Source organism: Pleurodeles waltl, chromosome 4_2 (assembly GCF_031143425.1).
Source record: "Pleurodeles waltl isolate 20211129_DDA chromosome 4_2, aPleWal1.hap1.20221129, whole genome shotgun sequence".
In the NCBI taxonomy this organism is placed as follows: domain Eukaryota; kingdom Metazoa; phylum Chordata; class Amphibia; order Caudata; family Salamandridae; genus Pleurodeles; species Pleurodeles waltl.
In genome coordinates this window covers 25855910-25880851 of record NC_090443.1, presented here as the reverse complement: position 1 = coordinate 25880851, position 24942 = coordinate 25855910, and the positions used below count along the sequence as shown (strand labels likewise).

Sequence of the window (24942 nt, the reverse complement as noted above, 5' to 3'; positions counted from 1 at the left end):
ATCAGAGTCATTTTGTGAAAAGGACCAAACCTGAGCCTCCACCAATCAGGCGACAGCACCCTTCAGAACCTCCTGAGAGAAGCCCCAGCACCTCAGATTTTCTACCGCACGTTGTGCTAGGGAGTCTCCTCAGAGCTCTGCTCTGTCTTCACACCTTTTCAACTATTTTCTCTCAGAGAAACTCATTTATTTGGATTTGTCAGCTATTTTTCAACTATGTCTGACAAGGAAAAGAAGGGTCTCTTCAGAGACTGCAAGACTTGTGGGAAGAAAAGGCTTCATTCTGAAGACCCTCACCAAGACTGCATTTACTGCCGGTACCCAGATCATTCAGCCAAAGACTGTAAGATTTGCCGTACTTTTTCTTCTAAAACCTTAAAAGACAGGGAAGGCAGATTATTAACAGTGGCGGCCCGTCCTTTAGGGCGGAGGGGCCACACCCCCCCACCCCATGAAGAGTGTCTGTCAGGCTGAACAAAGGTCAGCCTGACAGACACTCTTCATGTTCAGGTCAGGCAGCCAGGAGTGAGCCATGCGCGATTTGCGCAGACTCCTGGCTGCCTGAGCTGAACTTTGCTGGGCTGAGGAGATCACAACCCCTATGGGCGTGACCTCCTCGGCCCAGCAAAGGTGCCTCGAGGCCCTCCCATGGGTGACGAGGAAAGCGTCACCCATTGACACTCTCCCTGGGCGCTTCAGGTTTAAGCCCTGAAGTGCCCAGGGCGAGTGTCAATCAGTGACACTTCGTCACAGAGTGGGGTGGGGTCAGCAGTCTCACTGACCCCATCCCACTCTGTGACGAGGCTGGGACTGCTGCCTTCCCTAATAAGGGAAGGCAGCAGTCCCAACCCCCCCCCGGGACCTGGAGGCTAAAGGTAAGTGTGTGTGTGTGTGTGTATGTATGTGTGTTATGTTTTACATTGAATGTTTGGTGCGCGCGTGCATGTTTGAGTGTTGTTAATGGATGTGAGTGCGTGCGTGCGTGTGTGTGTGAAAGAATGAATGTGTGTGATCTTGTCAAATGAATGTTTGGTGCGTGCATGTTTGAATGGAATGAGTTGTTAATGGATGAGCGTGCGTGCGTGCATGTCTGTGTGTGAAAGAATGAGTCTGTGTGTGTGTGTGTGTTTGTATGTGTGTGTGTGCCCCGCACGCCCCCCTCCCAAAGCTGCCGGCCGCCACTGATTATTAATATGGCTGCAGAAACTAAAACATAGGAAGGATCCAGTTTCTGATTCTGAGAGTGAGGAATCATCAACATCTAAGAGATCATCTAAAAGGGCGAGATCACGCTCTAGATCTCCCTCACAAATCTCAAGAAAGGCCCTCAAAAAGACTACTTCAGGATCTTATAAGGGTCGCAGCCCATCTTCTTCCCCAACGAAAGTTTCAAGTAAAGAGGGGAAAAGACATTCTTCCAGTTCTGAGAGGCACAGAAAGTCTTCATCTGTTCCACCATCTGTGCCTTTCAAGAAGCCATCCTCTGTGACTGGAAAAAAGGCTTTGTCGACGGATTCATCGTCGGCGGTACCGTCGGTGGGTGCATTTCCGACGACAACATCTACTTCTGGATTTCCATCGTCGACGGCTCCGCCGGCGACATCGTCGACGAGAACAAGTACCCCACCGTCGACGACAACTGCAGCGGCGACATCTGCGTCGACGACCGTCTACACCTCGTCATCGTCGATGGCGCTGATGTCCGTGTAAGCCCTACCGTCGTCGACGGTAGACTCGTCGGCAAGACTTTCTGCTATTAAAATAACTGTGCGTCCAGCGTCGACGGCACCGTCCATGACGAAGTCTATTGACACGTCGTCGACGACACCGTCGACGAGGGAAAAACATCTAAAAAGAGTAGAAAAGCTAACACCAACCCACACATCACCTAGTAAGGTGTCCTCCCTTGTGCCAGTACATCTTTTGGAGGGAGACGAAGACTCAGATGAAGACGGGCCTTTTGGAACAGCCCACAGTCCTTCTGAATTGAATGTAAAGTACCAGGAAGAAGAGGAATATGAAGAAGCTTATGATCCCCAGCTTTACTCAGAGCAACAGCAATATCAACAGGGGGCGTTTATTCCTTCCTCCTTGCTTACTGACCTTAGAGCAATGTTAGTGGATTACAACAGAAGGTTTCCTCCTCAAGGAGAAAAACCTCCTCCATCGCCTATTTGTGGTGTTTCTACTCCACATCAGAGACCAACGTCCTTACATCTCACAAATGTGGCCACTCTGGACATGACAATTCCTCAGGACACCGACATCTCAGAAGGGGATCAGGAAGAAGGAGAGCTCATGGACACTCACTCAGAGTGGGACGAGTACATTATCCTTGCTCCTTCTTCTCCTTCTCAATCGAAGGTGGAATCCCCACCAGAAGACATTGGAGGATTTCACAATCTTCTAGAGAGGGGAACCAAGCATTTTGCCTTACCGTTACCTACTAAGCAAACAGACTGTTTCCTGTACGATTTTAAAGAGCCCTTTCAGAAGTCTGTGCGCTCTATCCCGATGGTGAACTACCTGTGGGAAGAGGGCCTTAAAGTCATGAATAATCCGGCAACAGTCACAGCAGTTTTGCCACGTCTGGATAAAAAAATACAAAGCTCCTGATGATGCACCAACATGCTTAACAGGACATCCTCCTCTGGATTCAGTAGTAGCTCAGGCAGCTCAAAGAAGATCGAAGAATCCTTCTGCCCCGATTTCCGCACCCACAGTCAAGGAGGGTAGGCGGATAGATAACATAGGAAAAAGGTTTTCTTCTATGGCTAGCCTAGTAGTTAGAGCTGCCAACTCCATGGCTATTCTGGCTAGATTCGACAGACAGCTTTGGGCGGACATTGCACCTTTTATTAACCAACTGCCGGAGGATGCGAGATCGGAGGCAAATAAAACGGTACAAGAAGGTCAACGCACGTCTGCAGAGCTTATAGACTGTGCAATGGATATAGCGACCACTGCTTTTAGACAACTTGCAGGTGCAGCTGTACTAAGAAGACAGGGCTGGCTTAAAGCCACCTTGTTTCGCCCAGAAGTCCAAAATAAAATCCTAGACTTACCCTTTGATGGCCAAGCGCTATTTGGAAAACATGTCGATGAAGCCCTACAATCAATCAAAACGGACATGGCAAGGTCATTAGGGACCCTGCAATATCGAAGATCGTCCTTTCGTACAAGAGGGCGTGGCCAACCCTCATACAGAGGGGGATATCAACAACACAGATATTCTTCCTATCCATCATCTTCACAGCAGTATCGTCCATACTACTCGGAAAGGCAGCCGCCACAACCAGCCTATAGTAGACCTGCAGGCCGTAGACGTTCAACCCGTCCGGCCAAAGATTCGGCTCGTAAAACCTGATGTTTTCAAGGCTCCGGCTACGCCCAGTCCTCCTCCTGTCACTCTGGGCGGGAGGATCTCTTTATTCCTCAGTCAATGGCAAACCATTACGTCAGACAAGTGGATCCTACAATTAGTGAAACGGGGCCATACTTTAGAATTTATCCAGATACCTCCCTCCAACCCTCCCTGCAGGACTCCTTCAAGATACCCTCAACAACTCAAAAAAGAGATCGACAAGATGCTTCTCAAGGGAGCTATAGAGAAGGTGCCTCGGGCCCAACGAGGAACAGGATTTTATTCCAGTTTCTTCATCATTCGGAAAAAGTGGAAGGATTGGAGGCCGATCCTCGATTTAAGGGAACTAAATGTGTACCTAAAGAAGCAATCGTTCCGAATGATCAGCCTGCAAGACTTCCTTCTGCGTCTCAATCAGGGAGATTTTATGTCATCACTAGACCTGAAAGACGCATACTTCCACATACCCATCCACCCTGCCCACAGAAAATACTTAAGATTCACCATAGCCAGGAGCCATTATCAATACTGTGTCCTTCCTTTCGGACTGAAATCAGCCCCAAGAATATTTACCAAATGTCTAGCACCAGTCTCAGCCTTTCTCAGAAGGAGAAAGCACCAGGTTTTTCCATACTTAGACGATTGGTTGATAAAGGCAAAGACTTACGCAGGAGCACACAAGTAAAAAAAAAAAGTGCGTTTCCTTACTGACCAATCTCGGATTCACAATCAACTGGGAGAAGTCCAACCCTCTACCAGTACTCAATATTACTTTTCTAGGAGCAAGACTGAACACAGAATCTGCCATGGCATGTCCCACGTTAAAGAGGCAACAAAGATTACTGACTCTAATGAGTTCCATACAGAGAAGAGGAAAGGTTACTGTCCATCTGTTCAAATCACTGTTGGGCATGATGTCTTCATGCATACCTCTGATCCCTCTGTGTCGGCTAAAGATGCGCCCCTTACAAGAGTAGCTAAATCGTCAATGGCTCCAAGTATCAGGCACTTTCGAAGGCCAAATACAAATAACTCCGATAATGATCAGAACTCTGAGATGGTGGTCTCAAAGGCATCATCTATCAATCGGCCTTTCGTTTCTACAACAGCCAGCCCCGTGGACCATAACAACGGATGCCTCACTGAAAGGCTGGGGAGCGGTGTTACAGGATCTGAAAATAAGTGGCAAATGGCCACTGCATCTGGCATCAATGCATATCAATTGGCTAGAACTCAGGGCAGTGCACCTGGCCTTACAAGCGTTTCTCCCAAGGATCTCAGGATCGCAAGTGGTGATAAGAACAGACAACACCACTACGATGCACTATCTCAACAAACAAGGTGGCACAAGATCTCTCACCCTCTCCAGGGAAGCCCAAGCGATCTGGAACTGGGCCTCGCAGCAAGGCATCACACTATCAGCGGTACACTTGCCTGGAATAAACAACAAGACAGCAGATGCACTCAGCATGCAGAAATCGGACTGCCACGACTGGGAGCTAGACCAGACAGTACTGAACCATATTTTGTCCCTGTGGGGGACACCAACGGTGGACCTGTTTGAGAACAAAGACAACACCAAATGCCGGTTCTTCGCAAGTTGGCATCACCAAAAGGGATCTTGGGGGAATGTGTTTTCGATAGTCTGGTCAAACATCTTTGCTTACGCCTTTCCTCCCATTCCGTTGATCCCAAGGGTCCTCACGAAGATGAAAACAGAACCGTGCACTCTGATACTGATAGCCCCGTACTGGCCGCGCCAACATTGGTTCGCTGAACTTCTCATTCTGTCAGTCAAACCTCATATTCCACTGGAGCCGTTACCTCAATTACTAACAATGAACAACGGCCAGGTTCGGCACCCCGATCCGCAGTCAATGTTGTTATCAGCATGGCTCCTCACCACAGAGAGTTCGCACATTTGAATATCCCGCAGGACTGCAGGGATATTTTGTCAAAAGCCAGAGCGGATAGCACAAACAAGACGTATCAGTGTAAATGGAAGAGATTCTGTGCCTGGTGTCATCAGCGTCGGATTGACCCTCTAGTCTCACCACCAGAGGAAATATTGCTGTATCTCTTACAGCTAGCTCAATCTGGCCTAGCACACTCGTCCATTAAAGTTCACTTAGCAGCTATAGCTGCATACAGACGTTCAGATGACACACCATCACTCTTCTCTTCTCGGCTGATTAAGTGATTTCTGAAGGGGCTTTTCAGGGTTTACCCTCCTTTCAGACCACCGCCTCCTTCGTGGAATCTGAATATTGTCTTGGCACAACTGATGAAGCATCCGTTTGAGCCGATCCATCGTGCTTCCCTCAAGTTCTTGTCGTGGAAGGTTGCCTTATTGGTAGCCCTTACAACAGCTAGGCGGGTCAGCGAGGTGCAATGCACTGTACATCCAAGAGCCATTCCTGCAGCTTAAACACGATAGACTGTTAATGCGCACTAACCTGCATTTTATTCCAAAGGTTCCGTCAGACTTTCACATAAACGAACCTTTAGTCTTCAAGTCTTTTTTTCCTCATCCATCTACTCCGGCGGAGAGGGCATTACACTCCTTAGACGTTAAAAGATGTGTTCAATTTTATTTGGACAGGACTAAATCTTTTCGACGCTCTAATCAGTTATTTGTGGCATACAGTGCTCCTAGGAAGGGGTACCCACTATCCAAGCAGAGTATTTCCAGATGGATCGCCTCAGCCATTCGCTTTTGCCATCAAGCAGCGGGCAAACCTTTGCAATCATCTGTGCATGCTCATTCTACGAGAAAAGTCTCATCGTCAGCGGCACTGTTTGCCGGAGTGCCACTACAAGACATTTGTAGGGCAGCAACATGGAAGAGCTGTCATACTTTCACTAAGCACTACTGCTTGGAATCTCTTTCTCAGGGAGAGGTAGCAGTGGGCCAAGCGGTTCTCAGGAATCTCTTCAGGTGAAGGTGAGCCATTTCTCCTACATCCCTCCATCCTAGAACAGGTATGCACATTGTTTACATTTAAAAAAAAAAAAAAAAAGAGAAAAACAGAAATGGATACAAAGATAAAAGAACGTTATGACAATCACATAAGTAAACGGGTTTTAAGACAATGGTCATGTTAAAGTAGTGTCTTATAATAATTTCTTTTTACTGTGTTTCTTGTTATTTCATCATGTATCTGTACATGTATATCTATGTGTATGAAGGTATGTATGTATATATATATATATATATATATATATATATATATATATATATATATATATAGACATATGGGCGTATACTTATATAGTTCATTATTATATGCAGGATGATAATAAGGTTTTGTGGGTCAAAATATTTTTTCCATTAGAGGTGTTGTCATATTACAATGTGCATAGTTATTGTTCTCTACTCTGATTCAAGCATGTGAATCTATGAAAGTTCCAATACTTGGAATTATATATCATCCTTCAATCAAACCTGCTGAAATACAATTCTTCATTTTTGTGATTCCAACTTAAGGATATATTTGGTCATCCTACCAGTGTCTGTTCATTATTTCTATAGAGGTTGAACTTTTTAGAAAAGGCCTTTATCCAGTATTGGATCTTTCATAGATTCACATGCTTGAATCTTCCCCATCGTCAAAGTGGGAGTCCCACAATATCCTATTAAGCAGGCTACAATAAAAATAGGCCTTACATTTGCTGGTCTATCCATGTCCTTTCTTAAAATGGACCAAACTTGAACCATAACCAATCAGGCGATAGCACCCTCAAGAACACTCCCAAGAGAGGTTCCCTTCCTTACCGCACGTCGAGTGGAAGTGAGTCTCCCTGAGTTCTGCTCATTTTTTTCCACAGATTACTTCCAAAAGGTATTGAATCTTAATTTATTCCAATTATGTATGATTCTGAACGCCTCTTTCATCCCTGCAAGACCTGTGGGAAAAAGAGAGTCCATGTGGATGATCCACATAACATTTTTATTTATTGCTTCATTCTACTCATAAGGCACAGGAAAGCAAAATCTGTTGTACTTTTCCACCTAAGACTTTGAGAGACCGAGAAGGCAGATTATTGCGGTGGCTACCGAAAACTAAAGCCCAAAAAACATCTTCTGATGAAGATAGTGACTCTGCACCTATGTCACATAAGAGGGCTAGATCTTCTGAGGAGAGCAGAAAATCCCGTAAAATTCACCAACAGTCAAGGGATTCTAAAGAAAAAGAAAAACACTCCTGAAGAGGTAGCTTCATCTGCTCCAGCAACTCCATGTAAGTCACAAAAGCAAAAAGGTCAAATTAAAGTCAGGCACGTCGACAACAGGAGAAAAATCTCCTTTTCTCACCCTGTCAGCAATGAAATCACTGTCGACGACAGCCGCCACCACTGTATCGTTGGATAGACCATCTACACTGACGATGATGACCCCATGTTCACTTCAGATTCCCATTCCGTCCACGAGAACCTCGAAGACGAAAAGTGCCTCACTTCCAGCAAGAATGTTTCCCCAACGACGACGGTAAACATCACGCCGTTGATGTTGTGAGTGCCTAAGACCTCGTCAATGACACCATCGATGACAACACCACTGTCGACGACCCCACCGTCGACGATCCCATTGTCGACGATACCACAGACGACGTTGATGACACTGTCGACGAGATTAAAAATAAAAACATTAATAAACCTACTCTGGCACACATGTTGAACATTTCACCCCTTCTCCCAAGTCACATTTTAGACATGGAAGAGTCAGATGAGGAAAGACCTTTTGGACCAGTTCATAGTCCTTCAGAACTTCATGTTAAGTATCAGGAGGAAAAGGAAGAGTATTATGAGGGTGTCCAGAGTCAGGACTTTGAGGGATACTATCGTAAGCCCTCTACTCATAAGTACACTGAGCACCAACAGTACTGTTTGGAACCCATCGCTTTCAGGAACATGTATTTATGCCTCGCTCTCTAGTAGAGGATCTTCAAGACATGTTATCAGGCTACAGATGGCGTGTCCCTCCACAGACAGGGGTACAACCATCAACCTCTCCATGTACACTTCCTATTCCATAATCAAATATCCCGCCTCCAGCTACGCCTAGAAAGACACCACCACCATGTGCTGTTTCCACTCCCAGCGATGATCCTTCCACATTGGAATATGAGGCCAGGGAAGAAGGCGAACTACCAGCTCAACCAGACGACTGGGATGATCACATCATTCCTACTCCATCTCCACCTCAACACCCTCTGGCTGACTCCCCTCCGGAAGACATTGGGGGGGTTTCATTGTATTATGGAAAGGGCAGCGGAAAGATTTCACCTACACTTTACAGTGAAGCATTTTGATTGCTTCCTAAATGATTTTAAGGACCAGGCACAGAAATCAGTAAGGTCCATCCCCATCATTGACCACTTATGTCAGGAGGGTATTAGGATCATAAAGAACCCCGCTATAGTACCGGCAGTCCTGCCCAGTATTGAAAAAAAATATATGGCCCCTGAAGGTTCCCCTGCATGGCTCATGGGACATCCTAGGCCGGATTCCGTAGTTTCTCAAATTGCACAGAGAAGAGCTCAAAATCCAGCAGCCCCCATCTCAGTACCAGCAGATAGAGACGGACGACACAGTGATAATATATGCAAAAGATTATCCCTCATGTCAGCCGTTGCAGTGAGAGCTGCTAATGCCTTGGCTATCCTGGCACAATGCGACAGGCAGATGTAGTCCAACATCAAATCTTTGTTAGATCTCATTCCAGAGGACCAAAGACAGGACGAAAAAAGATCTTACAGGAAGGAGGACGTGCCTCTTCTGAGATTATTGGCACAGCCATGGATATCGCCTCAACAGGGTTCAGGCAGCTGGCAGGTGCTGCTGTTCTGAGGCGTCAGGGTTGGCTCAAAGCCACTTCATTTCGACCGGAAGTGCAAACAAAGATTCTGGATATGGCTTATGACTGGGATATGCTTTTTGGCAAGCACATAGATGAGGCTCTTCTTGTCATTAAAACAGACACTGACACTGCCAAATCCCTAGGCGCCTTGCAGTATAGAAGATTGCCTTTCAGAGGTGCAAGGGGGCGAGGTCTTTCCACCTAGAGGTTCCTATTACTGCTTCCAACAGTTTCAGCCTTACCAACCTCAATATGGAGCACCGCAAACGTATCGTCAACCAACTATGACTGGTTTCTCTAAACAGGGAGCTTGCCGGAGATCCTCACATCAGTCCAGAGCCACAGGATGCAAACCATCATCCAGTCCAACTACCAGCTGCTGAACCTCTCCATCATCAAGTAGGGGTAAATATATCCAAATATCTCCACAACTGAAAAACTATCACCTCGGATCAATGGGTATTGGACATAATTGCTTATGGCCACACCTTGGAATTCATACTGAAACCACCAAACAAGCCCCCAAAAGGGGCGCATTCCGCTAAACTTATTAAAACAAGAAACCAAATTGATGCTTCACAAAGGAGAAATTGAGAAAGTTCCAATAGGTTAGATAGAAAAAAGGTTCTATTCCCGTTTTTTCTTTGTGCAAAAGAAAACAGGGGAATGCAGACCTATTCTAGACCTGCGGCATCTAAACAAATTCCTCCACAAGCAACCTTTAAGAATGATCACTCTTTCAGACATATTAAATCGCCTAAACAACGAAGACTAAATAATATCTCTAGATTTGGAAGATGCAAACGTTCATATCCCCATTGATCCCAAACATCGCAAGTATCTAAGATTCACAGTTGCTGGTAATCTTTATCAGTTTCAAGTCCTTCCCTTCGGACTCAAGTCAGTCCCATGCATTTTCACGAAGTGTTTAGCCCCAATAGCAGCCGTTCTCCGAAAACAAGGTCATCAGGTTTTTCCATATCTAGACGACTGGCTACTAAAAGGGTCAACTCCCAAAAAAACACTCAAAGAGACAAAGAACTGCCGTATGCTCTTTCAAAAGTTAGGTCTCGCTGTCAACGAAAGAAAATCTTTCAAAATACCCACTCAGAGAATGACGTTTCTCAAAGCTGTCCTGGACACACAGCACAACAAGGCCTTCCTTACACAGGAACGACAAAAGTGACGGGACGTCTTTAGCCACAACAATAGCAAGAAAAAAATCAATTTCAGTGAGGTTATACAAATCGTTCCTAGGTATGCTATCTTCCACAATCAACCTAGTTCTGGACGTCTCAAAGTAAGACAGTTGCAAGAGGAATTACAAGTTCAGTGGAACCAAGCACAAGGATCATTTGAAAATCGCATTTTCATTACGCCAAAGATTATAAAGGCATTGGACTGGCGGGCTCACCAGTCTCATCTTTCTCAAGGCCTCACTTATATGCTGTTAGTCCCACAGTTTATAATTACAACAGATGCATCAATTTAAGGATGGGGAGGTAATATCCAAGATCTGCAAATCCAGGGGAAATGTTCAACCAACAAAAGCTGATGCACATCAACAGCTTGGAACTCAAAGCCATCGTCCTCACATTGCAGGCCTTCCTCCCAAGGATACAAGGCTCTCAAATACTGGTGCGGACAGACAACACAACCAGCAAGTATTTTATCAACAAGCAGGGAGGTACGAAATCCATAACACTCTCACAAGAAGCCTAGGAGCTATGGAACTGGCTAGCAAGCCACAACATCTCCTTGAAGGTCGAACACGTCTCAGGAGTACACAACACGTTCACGGATGCACTCAGGAGGGCCAAGAGCGATTGTCACAAATGGGAACTAATCAAACCCAACTAGACAAAATACTTGGAACATGGGGAGGCCAACTCTAGATCTTTTTGCAACAAACAGGAACACCAAATGCCAATTTTACGCAAGTCGATAATTCCCATCCAGGGTCTTGGGGGAAAGCCCTTCCGATGCAATGGTCTGGGAGCTATGCATATGCTTTTCCCTCATCCCATTGATTCCCAATGTCATCGCCAAGATGAAGGCGGAAACCTGTCGCCTAATACTAATTGCTTCTAAATGGCCCAGGCACTTCTGGTACACGGAACTTCTTCTGATGTCAGAAGCCACACCAATATGCCTCCCACCAACTTCCATGCTACTATCAGTGCATCAAGGGGAGGTATTGCATCCAGATCTGACGTCACTGCACTTGCACTCATGGCTCCTGAATTCCATGAGTTCCAGCATCTGAAGATCACTCCAGAATGTAGAAACATACTTTCTAAAGTGAGAGCGGACAGTACAAACAAAACATATCGACTTAAATGGAAGCGGTTCTGTTGTTGGTGTCAAAAAATAACTTACACCCGTATGAGGTCTCTTCAGAACAAATATTACCTTATCTGTTGATGCTAGCAAAATCCAGGCTCTGCATTCCTCAGTGAAAGTGCATTTAGCAGCAATTTCAACATACAGACGTTCTTCAGACACAGCCTCCCTTTGTTCATCACGACTAATTAAGCAATTCATGAGAGGTTCATTTAGGGCTCTTCCTCCAGTAATGTTTCCCTCTCCTGAATGGCACCTTAATGTTGTTCTCTCACAATTAATGAAATCTCCGTTTGAACCTGTCTATAAGCCAGACCTCAAGTTTCTTACGTGGAAGATAGCTTTCCTACTAGCGATCAATTCCACCAGAAGAGTCAGTAAAATCCAAGCTTTCACTACTCAAAAACCTTTTCTAAGTTTTACTGAGGATTTCGTCATTCTCAAAACAAATCCAAAATTAATTCCTAAAGTTCCTTCTCCATTTCAACTTAATTAACCAGTTGTTCTCTGGACATATTTTCACCAGCAGAAAAATCCCTCCACACATTGGATGTAAAGAGATGTTTTAAGTTCTGTCTTCAACACATTAAAACTTTTCACAAGCCTTTTCAATTATTATTGTCCTACAGACCTGGGCGACAGGGCACTGCAGTAAAATAGGCAGCAATAGCAAGATGGCTATCAGCAACCATCCAGTTCTGCGATTCTGCAGCAGGAAAACCTCTAGAAAGGCGGCCTAGAGCAAATTCAACAAGGGCAGCATCTATCTCTGCTGCTCTGTTTGCTGGAGTTCCGTTAGAACAAATATGCTGTGCTTCTATTTGGAAGAGCACTCACTAGTTGACGAAGCACTACTGTCTCCAGTCCAAACATAGAACTGATGTGGCCGTGAGTCAACCAGTCCTATGCCATCTGTTCTAGTAAGGTGAGGCTCTATGGTAATGAAGGATTTTATTGCGAATACTGGTGATTATTATTATTATTATTATTATTACTATTGTTATTATTACTGTTAGAAGTCGAACATTTTTGGATACAGTTTTGTGTCATGACTACACTAAATAAGTTATGATATCTGATGTAGAAAATTATTTCATACCCACCATCCGCTACGATTTTCTTATTCTACATGGTTAATACTGCTTGTTATTCTGAATCAAGCATGTGAATCTATCAAAGATCTAATACTGGATAAGAAATTAGTTACTTACCTGTAACTGCAGTTATCCAGTATTGGTAGCTTTGATAGATTCGCATGCGACCCACCCTTCTCCCCTTAGAGGCTCCCTTTACGACCTCAGGATACATAATTCTCTGTAGTGCTGAAAATCTGAGGAACGGAGCCTCTCTTGGGAGTGTTCTAAAGGGTGCTGTTGCCTGATTGGTTATAGTTCAAGTTTGGTCCATTTTAAGAAAATACATGGCAAGACTAAAAAATGTAAGGCCCATTTTCATTGTAGTCTCTGTGGTTGTTGCATACTGCTTTATAGGATATTGTGGGACTCCCACTTCGATGACAGGGAAGATTCAAGCATGTGAAACTGTGAACGATACCAATACTGGATAACTGCAGTTACAGGTAAGTAACTAATTTCTTCACTTATTCCTGAAGTGGTGCTCGCATATTTTTCTGGGATATCATGTTTGACATAAAGTTATCATATAATGCATCTGTTTTAATTCTTATGTGTATACTTTTTCTGTGAATTCAAAGTATGTGAATCTTTGAAAGATCACAAAGCAGGAAGGTCATAATTGTCAGTCTAGGATAAACCATACAAGCTCTCTGTGCTCTGATAATCCTCTGCAAGGTAGCAGCAGGCACAAGCAATTCACTTTTTAGCTGGGGTTGGTTTAATTAAAAAAACACCTCTAGCTGAAAATACTCCAACAGTTTGGCTCAACCAAAAACGCCCTCCTTGACTTTAACACAGAAAGAATGTAACAGAAAAGGTGTTGACTTCCCAGACAAACATACAAGAGACACACACATGTGGTATTTCTCAATTTATGCCTTTCAGTCTTGAGGATTGTCCAGAGAAAGTCTAGAGGGAACTGTAAGGGTTCACCCCAGATGCAGGACGTAAAGTACCATTGTGCAGTCCCTGCAAAAGCGATAGAAATATTTTACTTGAGATTTACAACTAACCATCTCAAAAGGAGGTATAGGGTTGTGCTTAGCAGAGCACAGCAAGCTTTAGAGGCTTAGCCAGCCCCTGTGTAGAGGTACAGAGACAAGGGGCACTGCTCATGAATTAAACCACGCAAAGCTTCTCTTTTTTTCTTTTCCTACAATCATGACCCCTGCGTAACAGGATTACAGTGCAAGGGGACAAAATGAAAAAAAATCTACGGGCCACAGTTGGAAGACCCTTCCCTTAAGGAACATAATGAATGAGTGGAGAAAGGGAGTGATAAGTGTACCTGTTGTGAAATACATAGCCCAAAGACTAACCTGCCTGTTGTTTCACTCTCTAGTTTGCCAACCTTGGGAGCACCCTGAACCCACTTGACCCAGATAAAGGTGAGTCCTGCAAGGTGAACTCTGAAATGAGAGAGCATTCTGGATGTTCATACTGTTGTAAGGTAGAGGTGGGTCTGATGGGTTTCAAAATTAGATGTGTTGTGAGGTCTAGTGTAAGGCAGATGTGATGGGAGAAAGGTGTGGTGTGAAGTTGCGCTGAGACTGGCATAGGATTCAAGCAGATCTATTGTACGGAAGATGTTGTTTGTCAGGTCTGATGTAAGGCCAGTCAGGTGTAAAGGAGAGGCAGGAGTGGTGTGAAGCAGATCTTGTGTAAGGCAGAAGCAGATATGTTGTTAGGTAAATACAGATGTCTTGTAGGATAGAAGTATGTCCTCTGGGGTCTTTTTCATGGGGTTTAGAGTTTGGATTGATTGGAGGGTCTAAAGCAGTTCTGCAGTGCAGTACCTCCCCAACTCAACCTTGAGCAGGAAAGGCAGGCTTATGTGAATCTCTGCAAGATAGACACTGGAGAACAGGCATTCTGGAAATGGCCAGGTGGACCCACCAATCAATGTAGTTTAACTGGCAGAGCTAGCTGAATTGAAGGAGTTGTACTGCAGATGTCATATTTCTCTACCGAATCCTAGGGAAAGGAAAGGAGGGAGATATTGAGTGTGGATTTTTAGGTCTGATCTCACAAGCAAAGGGGATGGGTAGGTCAGCCTTGCTTAACCAAGCACAGGATCTGCACGGAATTGGAAAATAACCATCAGTGTCTTTCTCTACCTCTCAACTAGATGAGGAAGAAGAAGAAGAAGAGGAAAGTGATGATGAAATGCCTCAGGACATCTCCCTTCATACCAATGACTCTGCGACACTAGTAGCAGAATCCATGGAGCCCCCACTCAAGTTGGCACGGACAGACAGTCGAGGGGTCTTTGTCCAAGCTCCCCCTTCTACCTAACGTTGATGGAGCCTGAATCGACCAGAAGGAGCCTGCATGACCCAAACAGATCTGTGGACTCTGCTGCCTTCAAAACCACTGAAGGAATCTTCCATAGAGTGGATTTGGCCATTTTATAGAGTAAAACCATGTGAGAAGGATATCCTCCCATCTCTGGAGGGGAGATCATAAATGCAAAAAACACTTGTTATGAATACTAAAGGATTTCTCAGAATTCTCAGGGGCAAAGCCCCAGTCAATAGCAGTGCCTCTTTCTGGTAAGCCACCTCCTGGAGATGATGCCAAAGGCCTCTTCCATCCCTGCTGGGTCCTCGTGATGCTCAGAAGACTCTGGCCAGACGTGCTGCATTTGCTGGATGAGAACCTCCCACCAGAATTTTTTTGCAGAGAAACACATTCGGCACAAGTGGAGCAGAATTACCTTCGTGGCAAGCCGGTGTTCTCTGCATTAATGTGTAAAAGGTGTGCTGGTGTTTATATGGAATGAATGTGTGCAACTGTGTATGTGCTACAAATCTCTTGATGTGGAGGGGCCTGCTAGTAGCCCTTTTTGAAGGTTCCTGCTTACCACGAATTCCAGTAAGCCCAAAATGCAAAGTTTACACATTGCCTTATCCTCTAGAGCGCAGTCTTTCACCAGGCCTATTTTCTTCTGTGTCTTCGACCTTTCCTTGTTCTTTTTCTTCCCCAAGATCTTGAGCCTCTATTATGGGGTGTCCATGCCAGGAGCTAATACTATTGCCAGTGCTTAAACTCCCCTCGGGGCTCAGTCTCTACTGGGAAATGCATAGGTGTTGGAGCTTATTTATGCTAAATCTTTTCACTTCAAGTTATATTTGATTTGCCACAAGGAACACAAAGCCGCTATGTACAGTGAGTCATTGTTACCCTTTGGCATGACCCTTAAATATATGCAAGTTACTCCAAAAAAGGAACACACATGTGCACCTGACACAGTTTGACATACGTTGTTTGTGACACAGTCAGATGTTGCAGCGCCTGCAAGCTGACCATAGTCCTCTGAAGCTGCACTGCATTATACCTAACAGTTCTCTATGAGGCAGCACTATGCTACTACCTCTGTTGCGCAAGTGTAATGTGTCTTAGGGCCCCTTCTCATACAGTGCTGTGCACTCTACTTCACTTGGACAATACACCTTTGTGGTTTTCATTGCTGTTGTATACTGGGTTGCAATAGGCCCGAATGCTCTGAGAAATGGGTTTTGGAGTAGAAGCTGGCAGGTAGTGCTGTAGAGTGATAATCCAGCGGATAATAGAGCAGCAGCTGCCATTCCTGTACCGTGCTCTGTGCCCTTAGGTATTTCAGCAGCAGTCTGGCATTAAGGTGTGCTATCTCGGGCAGGTGTTAGACCATGTGCAGAAATCACTGCTTGATGCTCTGTGTTTGTCTGAGCAGCAGCTGGAAACTGTAGCAAATGCTTTGTTCTGCAGTTCGCTGCAGTTGGCACTGCAAGGGTGTGCTGTTCCTTTTGTGTATAAGAACAACATCATGTTGTTCTCTGCAACCAATTGTACTAGCTACTGCCTCCTACGGGCTGTTAATGGATTACAGCCTGTTCAGTGCCATCCTTTCCCCTCAGCCCTCAGCATAGGTAGCCTTTGTCATCTGCCCATGGAGCATTTAATTCTGAATTGCTGGACTCCTTCTGAATTTTGACTTCATGGTGATCACAACCATGCTGTAATGACCCATGACCCAGCTTTTTCCTGTTTAATATGGCTAACCTGCTGCAACATACTGGTATTGTTTTGTCTGTGAACTGCCAATATGATATTCTCTCACCCGTGGAGTACCAGCTCAGGGGCTCCCTTGTCCATGCAGTGCCGCCAACTGTTCCCCTCCTGACAGCCTTCAGGCAGGGGCGCCCTGAATGCTTTATACTAACCTGGTGTGTTCTCATCCACGCAGTGTTAGCGTGGTGTCATTCTGCCCCTAGAGTTACTACCCAGGTGAGTTTGGATCATCCAGTGCCAAGTTTAGATAGGATGATTTTTCCTCTATGGTCCATGAGCTTTAAAGTTGTGACACTGTGATTATTAAACCAAGTCTTGCCGTACCACCTGCTAGCATTGCCATCTGTGGACAAAGTCTGACTACAGTATATATATGATTGTCCATGCAGCTGGTTCCAGAAGAAAGTAGTGTACATGTTCCTTTCTTTTATATTGCCTTAACCCAGCCTTTTACTCAGCAACATCCAGGGACTTAAACAAGCCTGAGAATGTTAAAACAACCCTACTTGGAGAGAGACAAGAGAACAGACAAATGGAATTATAGTCTTTTCTGCAACCTTCGATGGCTTTTAGGCTCACCAGTGTTCTGCACTGTCACCATCAGGCATTGCTTGCCTGCCCACTGACTCACCATCCACCATGCAGTGCCCTCACTCTTATCTCTTCATTATTGTTCAGATCCCGAACCCTTAAATGCCCTGCATCATGAGCACTCAAGCCTACCTTCTCTCGACTGACCAAGTTCTGCTCACTTACTGTTGCCATTGCCTTTCCCCCAGCAGCAGTATCTGCATTCTCATCCACCCAGCAAGGCCCATTTACTGCCTTTGTACTCTATTGGGACTTTCGTCCTCTTTTGCGTCCCTGACGTCTTGCCCTCCCAGTCCATCTGCATTCTTGACATCTAACCACTCAGTACTGTTCCAAATCAGCCCTCTAATCATTTAGCATTGCTTAGGCCTGCCTGTTAACCCCATAGCATCACGTAGGTTCTCTCAGCTCAGCATCAACCTAAAGCCTGCTCTCTCAAACCCTCAACCAGCCTTCCGGTCATTCAGCTTCTCATGGTGTCTGGTCTGCGCTCTTCATCACCCACTTCCTTCCCTTACCCCATCAATCTCAAAATTCTCAAATGGGCTTTTGACATTTGTCATGCCAGGTCTCATGGCTATTGTCCATTCACTACCTTGCCCAGGGATGTTGCTCTCAAACACCCCACACCAGGCCAAGTGATTGTGGCCCTTTTACCACCCTACCCAAGTGAACAGGTAACTAATCAATCATCCCAGTAGTTCGACTAACCATGTGATTTGTGTAGATATTTTCTGGTCTGTATACTAAGTTGTGTGACTCTAGTGGGATTTGGGGAAAGATATCAAATATTTGGGGGGGTGTTCAACCATCATGGCCTTACTGATGTAATCTTTTCAGTGAATTTGATTCTGTGATATAGATGTTTTATTTCAAATCTACATATTGTATTTTATATAAATTATATAAAGTTGTTTGTGCTACAGCAGCAGTGTTTTTGCCGTGCTGTTCAATGGGAGACTGCTGTCTTTATCCTGGTCCGTGCCTCCTGGGGCAGTGCCCGTGCTGCAGACGTCCATTTACGTAGGAGTGCCAGTGATGTTTTCTACCTTTTTGTAGTATTTCTTAAAATCAATAAATTCCACTGGGCTCTTTGACTTTTGAACTTGACTTTTGTTTTTCGAAGCATGTTTGATACAGGTGTAGCCTGGCTCTGTGACTGAAAGCTGCTGCGTTTGTGTGCTACTTGATATCCAATGCTATGTGTTAGCTAGTGATCTGGTGGAAGGATGCAGCACTGCCCATGAGCGTTGTCAAGAGGAAGAAACTACCATTGTGGGCATGAGGTGTTGGGCATATATGTAGTCATGCTCCCTGTGCGCCACCAGAACCCTATGGACCCCCCTAAACGTGGTGCTATTTTCAGGTTAACCTTGATCATCATGAGTAGATTTAACACAGAGCTGCCTCAATACTTTGCAGGAAGTTTGAAATGTTGGTATCTCCATTTAGAACAGTGACCCAAAGAAGTAAGAGATCTTTGACTTCATAAGGGCTGTATGGAGAAGATGTTTCATTATCGCTTTTTCACAGAATAAGTCAGCAGGACACCAGCACAATACAGCATAGTTATCCATCTTTGCTTTTCTACATACCGGAAAATAGGCAGTATTATAGAGAGACAGGACCCCTCGTCCTATGCAGAGGCAAAACAGTAGTGTCCAATATACATTTCGTTTGATACACAGAACAAAACAGGAAGCATAAACCATAACCAAACAATTCAAACAGTTGGGTCTAGGTAAACTAGTATGTACCTGGGCACCGGATAACCAAGAGTACTTCACACCACTAAGTAGCCGAAACATGGTGCTTCTTTGGTTTCCAAAGGACAAGGGAAATTGGGGAAAACTGTAAGCTAATATACCTAACCAAGAAATCAAAAGCGCTTTCCCCTTGGGATACCACAACCTGCTTGGAAAGTTTTGTCATTAGATTTCTCTGGCAAAATGAAGAGATCCAGGAGGTGAGTCCTACCTTTGAAACAACACCAACCACAGCTGTCTTGTATCCAGTTCCCATTTGTGACAACCTAAATTGCATCTGCTGAGGGCATTGGATATGAGGTTTTGCAGCCCCGGTGCACACTCCTTTGTTAGTGTGATTCTTTGTTTAAGAAACCAGTGCCAAAGAAAATGAGATTCCTCTGACGACACTCTTGATTTTGCTCCTCCTTGTTTTCTGATGTTGTAAATAGTTGTCATATTGTTTTTCCTTATAAGCACCATTTGATCTATGATCAACGGCAAGAGGCTTTCAAGGCAGGCTTGCTTGCTCTGTGCATCAGAATGTTTAGCAGCATATTCTGTTCTTAATGGGTCCAGTGACTGTTTGTGAAAAGATTTCACATATGTGACTGCCCTAATGTTTTAGTGAAATAAGAGTCATTTTATGGAACTGTGGTTCTAGGGACATGCACCCTCACTTCTTGCCTGGTGTCAGTGTGTTCAGACTGTAGTACACTAGGATCCTGCTAACCAGGATCCTATTGTCTGTGCTCTGTCCTCTAAATTTGGTTGTTTGGTAACTTTTATGCTCCACAATTGACATACTGCTGCACCCAGGTAAGTCCCTAGTATATGGTACTCAGGTACCCAGGGAATTGGTACACCAGGGGTCTCCCATTGGCTGCAGCATGTATTATGCCACCCATGGAAGCCCATGCAAACTGTGTCTGCAGGCCTGCCATTGCAGCCTGTGTGAAATGTTGCATTGTTTTTCTCTTACACATACCTTTCCATTCCTTTAAACAATCTAATAAGGGAGCCAGTGCCCATGTGCAGTATCACTGAGAGGAGGAGTCGCTTGATCTTGTGACTCAAAAGCTTCTTTGAAAAAAAACAACTTGCACCACTCTGGACCCAGAACTAGATGGCAGAAGTATGCAGAGCATGTGAATGTACAGCACTACACGCCACAAACAGATGCTGCAGGGTAAGTAACATAATCCTTTTAGTCTGAAATCTCAGTTTTAAACAGAATTGGATTTGTCTTCATTTCACATTTGGTTGGTCTTTCAGCTTTTCCCATCATTAAGGTATATGACATTGATTGGGTGGTACCCTACGGAAGGGTGAGGGACTGCAGACAGCCTTCACTTGGAGAGGTTTCCTTTTCCTATAGCCTCTCTTTCAACCAGGGTGTTTCATTCCTTATGTGCCAGTTCTGAAAGAACCCTATGTTGCACCCTTCAGGGTTACAGCCCTGCTCTTAGACATCCCCATTGTTTTACTTGTGGTCAAGAACTTTGGAGTACTTTTCATGAACATCTAGAGAACATTCAACGTCAAAGATGTCACTGTCAGATGATGAGCCTCTTCCATTGGCATCCAGTCTAAACACCATATCACAAGATGTGTCAAAGGAATAGTTTCTCTTGAGCCCTCAGCTGAGGGGCTTATGGCAACTGCAGCATGGGAGAATAGCAGTCACTTAACTCCCCCACTGGATATCACTTCAGACAATCTAGAGGCAGCACAACTTCTAATCAATGCACCTACAATTCCTCAGCCAGGACTGCCTCTATCCCCTCATCTCTTTTTTTTTTTTTTCTTTTTTTTTTAATGAGAGACCTAGAAAACATTCCCACAAAATGTTACAGTCAGGGTACTCCCCTGAAGGAAACTTCAGGTTGAGATGTGGTAACTGTGAATCACTAAAGGTAGTAAATTGCTCCGAACTTTGGCTTACTCTATAGCCATCATGAGGAATTGATTTACAGTGATATACAGAAGAGCGATTTTGAATACATTTTTTACCCCACAGCTTGAGATCACAGTTGGATACTTGATTATGGTATTTGCAATATACATCCCTGAGAAGGTTTGAATTACAGATAATAAAGGTATGTTGTTATGTATGTGCTGTATTTCCCTTATAAATGCTGATGCTAAAATAATTGCTAAGATTCTGGCTACCGGCTTAGCTCCCTTTATGACTGCTTTAGTGTCACACTTATTCCAATGGAGGATAGAGGGGTCCAAAAAACCACAAAACTCCCTATACACAGATGCCGATTAGTACTGTAAAAGCGTAGGAACTTCACCAGAGGACATTGGACCCTAGTCCTCCATGGGAAAGCACAATTCAAAAGAGGTGGTGAGGTCCCACTGTGTAGACAGTTATTTATTCTCAGAATCAAAATGTCTAGGGACATGTAGTGTTCATCAGCAAAGCTATAGTCAAATCCAATGTTGCTCCAATTTCATTTTTTTTTTTTTGAAAGACATTCAATTCATAATAGAAACGCAGACACTCAAGGGTCCAAGAGAGTATATGAGTAAGGCCAGCACGGTTTTATCCCAGGACGACACACCACGGCTCATGTTAATACTGCAATAGTGGCTTTTGATGTAGTGGAGAAAGGTGGTCTGAATACGGTGATTATACTCCTGGATGCAGAAAAGGCTTTTGACAGGGTGGTTTGGAAAGTCTTTAGATCACTATAGGGGCTTTTGGCTTTAGTGGCCATTTCCAGAGATGGATGCTGCAGTTGGTGCACTCTGGAATTTCAAAGCAAAACACAAACGCTGTGGGATAGCGTAACTGGATGGACGGAATGCGGAACCAATCAAACATTCACCCCCAGTCACAGATCTGGGTTTAATCCATCCATTATTTTGCTCACCATGCCACCCCAGTTTGAACCCAGCCATATGCAAATCAGTCTTGACCCTGTTCCTCAATGGAACAGTGCAGCCCGAACTGCCAGGCCAGGTTCTCCCTGGACCGGAAACAAGCATCCTGGGACCGGTTTCAGAGTTTCACCCTTCATCAGCCAGGCTAGCTTGAATCCAGTGGCACAGTGAGCCCGGGACCCACGTCTGGGCATACCCGGCGCACTTAGGGCGGCAAAAGCAAAGCAAAACACAAACGCTGTGGGATAGCGTAACTGGATGGACGGAATGCGGAACCAATTAAACATTCACCCCCAGTCACAGATCTGGGTTTAATCCATCCATTATTTTGCTCACCATGCCACCCCAGTTTGAAACCAGCCATATGCAAATCAGTCTTGACCCTGTTCCTCAAGGGAACAGTCCAGCCCGAACTGCCAGGCCAGGTTCTCCCTGGACCGGAAACAAGCATCCTGGGACCGGTTTCAGGGTTTCACCCCTCATCAGCCAGGCTAGCTTGAATCCAGTGGCACAGTGAGCCCGGGACCCACGTCTGGGCATACCCGGCGCACTTAGGGCGGCAAAAGGCACTCTGGAATTTCATCTGCCTCTTTCAGAATATATTGTGACACCAGACAGGATTGTCCTTTATGTATTTACGTTATACTTGAAGCCATATTTACGGACTTTTCATCAGAATCAGAATCATAATATTCAACAGTTTGTTTTTCACAGCACCGAAGTCAAGATCATGGCCTACGCGAATGATGTTGAGGTGTATTCTGCTAACCCTCTTGTATCATTAGATTGTATTCAAGAGAAAGCCAATTGATTTGGAGCGTATTTAGGGTATAAGTTGATCCTCAATAATACTCAGTGCTTTTCAACTTTAGTCCAGAAAGTCCAATACCAAGTAATACCCACTCAGCTGTATATCTTTGGGTACATTTCACACCCCGTATAGCACAAATATTTAAACTTAATTGTGAGTCTCTTTTGGCAGAGGTCACTAAGAAGTTGTGTGGCATCGTCTCCCAAAAGGTATTAACTAACAGTGTAATATTAATAAAATTATTATTTTGTCTACGTTTTTATATTTGTTTCGCTCAATACCCCTACAAGTTCCTAATTTTTCCTTTAAATAGGGTTATTAGTGGTTTTATTTGGGGATATCGGTGGGCCATGCGTGATATTCGTCTTATAACCCTCCCATTTAGTCAAGGTGGCGTCCAGCTTCTGAATTTTAAACTGTATTATTGGGCAGTCTACTTCTGAAGGACAGTCAAAACCCAGTTGCATTCCCATATCGAGTGGCACTGGGACAAAGTGAAGAATGTTTTTGTTTAGGATCGGGGATCCTAATTATTTTAAGCAGGTGCGATTTAAGTGTGTTAGAGATATAACATATATTTGTCCTGAAATATCTGTCAAATATTTATCACTTGTTGGTCCGGATATGCCTTTCTGGAATAACCTAATGCTCCCCGCAATTTTTCAAGATAATATCTGTAAGGGTTGGGCAAGTCTTGGAGTCTCCCGTTTAGGAAATATTTATGATCTTAGCGGCTTTTGTACGTTTGAGGACTTGCACATTCGGTTACAGCTTCCTTCTCATTCCTTTTTTTAAGTACATGCAGATCAGGGACAACTTTTTGGTCAGTTTTAGACTGACAATTCTACCCATTCATTCTGTCCTACTTTTGTGTTTTTTAAATGCTCAATGGAAGTCTTTAATAAGTAGTGTAAACCATAGTTTTTGCCAGTACCAGGTAAGTGACAACTCTCTACTTGCGCATAAATGGAGTATAGTCCTAGGACAGGCCATAGTTCTCTCAGACGTTTTGACATCTTGGGGTTTTCTCAAGAGACTTGTTTTCTCGGATAACTTAAGAGTCCACCAATTTGACTATAGGTATACGCATTATGCACCCAGTAGGATTGTGCTATGGACCCAAAATAACAGTATGGAGAAGACTTTGGCCCTTATTATGAGTTTGGCGGGCATCTGCCAAACTTGTACCGCCACCTGACCGACATAGCGGGCAGAACACCGCCGACCCTATTATGAGTTCACTGCAGTGCCTGCAGGCGGAAATAGTGTTTTCACCCACCGATCCTGTGGTGAATAGGGACTTATCATTGACGCTGGCTCGTAATTGAGCCGGCGGGAATGTGGTGGTGCAGCAGCACCCGACGTGATTTCGGCTGCCTGTAATTCGGACAGTGGAAAGTGTGACTGGGCTATCCATGGGGGCCCTTGCACTGCCCATGCCAAGTGCATGGGCAATAAAGGAGCCTCAGGGGGGCCCCCGACAACCCCATTCCACCAGCCTTTCCATGGCGGTCCAACCATCATGAAAAGGCTGGCAGATTGGGAAGTTGTAATCCACAGGGATGCGCTGCATGCAGAACCATTCTGGCGGATTACAACCGCCAAGACCGCTAGGCTGTTGACTGGTGGCAACCAGGCAGTGTCCGCAGATGGACCGTGGCAGCTCCGCCACAGTTGTAATTTGGCGGTTGGACTACCATGACCGTGGCGGTCCGACCACCACAGCGAGTCTGGCAGTCTTCAGACCGCCATAATCATAATGAAAGCCTAAATGTGGATTCCTTTCCGTAGATATAGTACACATGTTCGCATCATGTCCTAAATTGTGGGGGTTTCGGGCTGGTCAGTCTTCTGACTGGACTATGCATTAGAGACGATGTGCACTTCACTAATAAGGAAAATATGCTGGGATTTAGATGGGGAACGGATGTGAGAGCCAGTAGATTGCTTACTATTGTTATTATAACAGCAAGGATTTGCATTGCTAGAGTTTGGATCTTGATATGCCACCTGTGGTTAGTGAGTAGTGGGCTACTCTTAAGCAGGTTCATGAGTTGGAATTAATTTTAGCTAAATCAAGGGTATGCGAGCAAGTAAGAAATTTGGTCGTATCTGTCTCCAGTAGGCCACCATCCCTGTGAGTGCTGCGA

General features: G+C 44.7%; 1 protein-coding gene across 4 annotated transcripts in view; it reads left to right on the top strand.

The window, feature by feature from the left end:
- Positions 1-18449, top strand: part of RFX1 (regulatory factor X1) — a 788791-nt gene extending 770342 nt beyond the window's left edge. For all 4 annotated transcript variants that reach the window (XM_069230453.1, XM_069230451.1, XM_069230454.1 and 1 more), the window contains 2 exons: positions 14046-14091; positions 14832-18449. In XM_069230453.1, coding sequence (XP_069086554.1) covers positions 14046-14091; positions 14832-14998 — 213 coding nt within the window. In that variant the 3' untranslated portion in view covers positions 14999-18449. The remainder of the gene's footprint in view (positions 1-14045; positions 14092-14831) is intronic.
- Positions 18450-24942: the final 6493 nt, after the last annotated feature.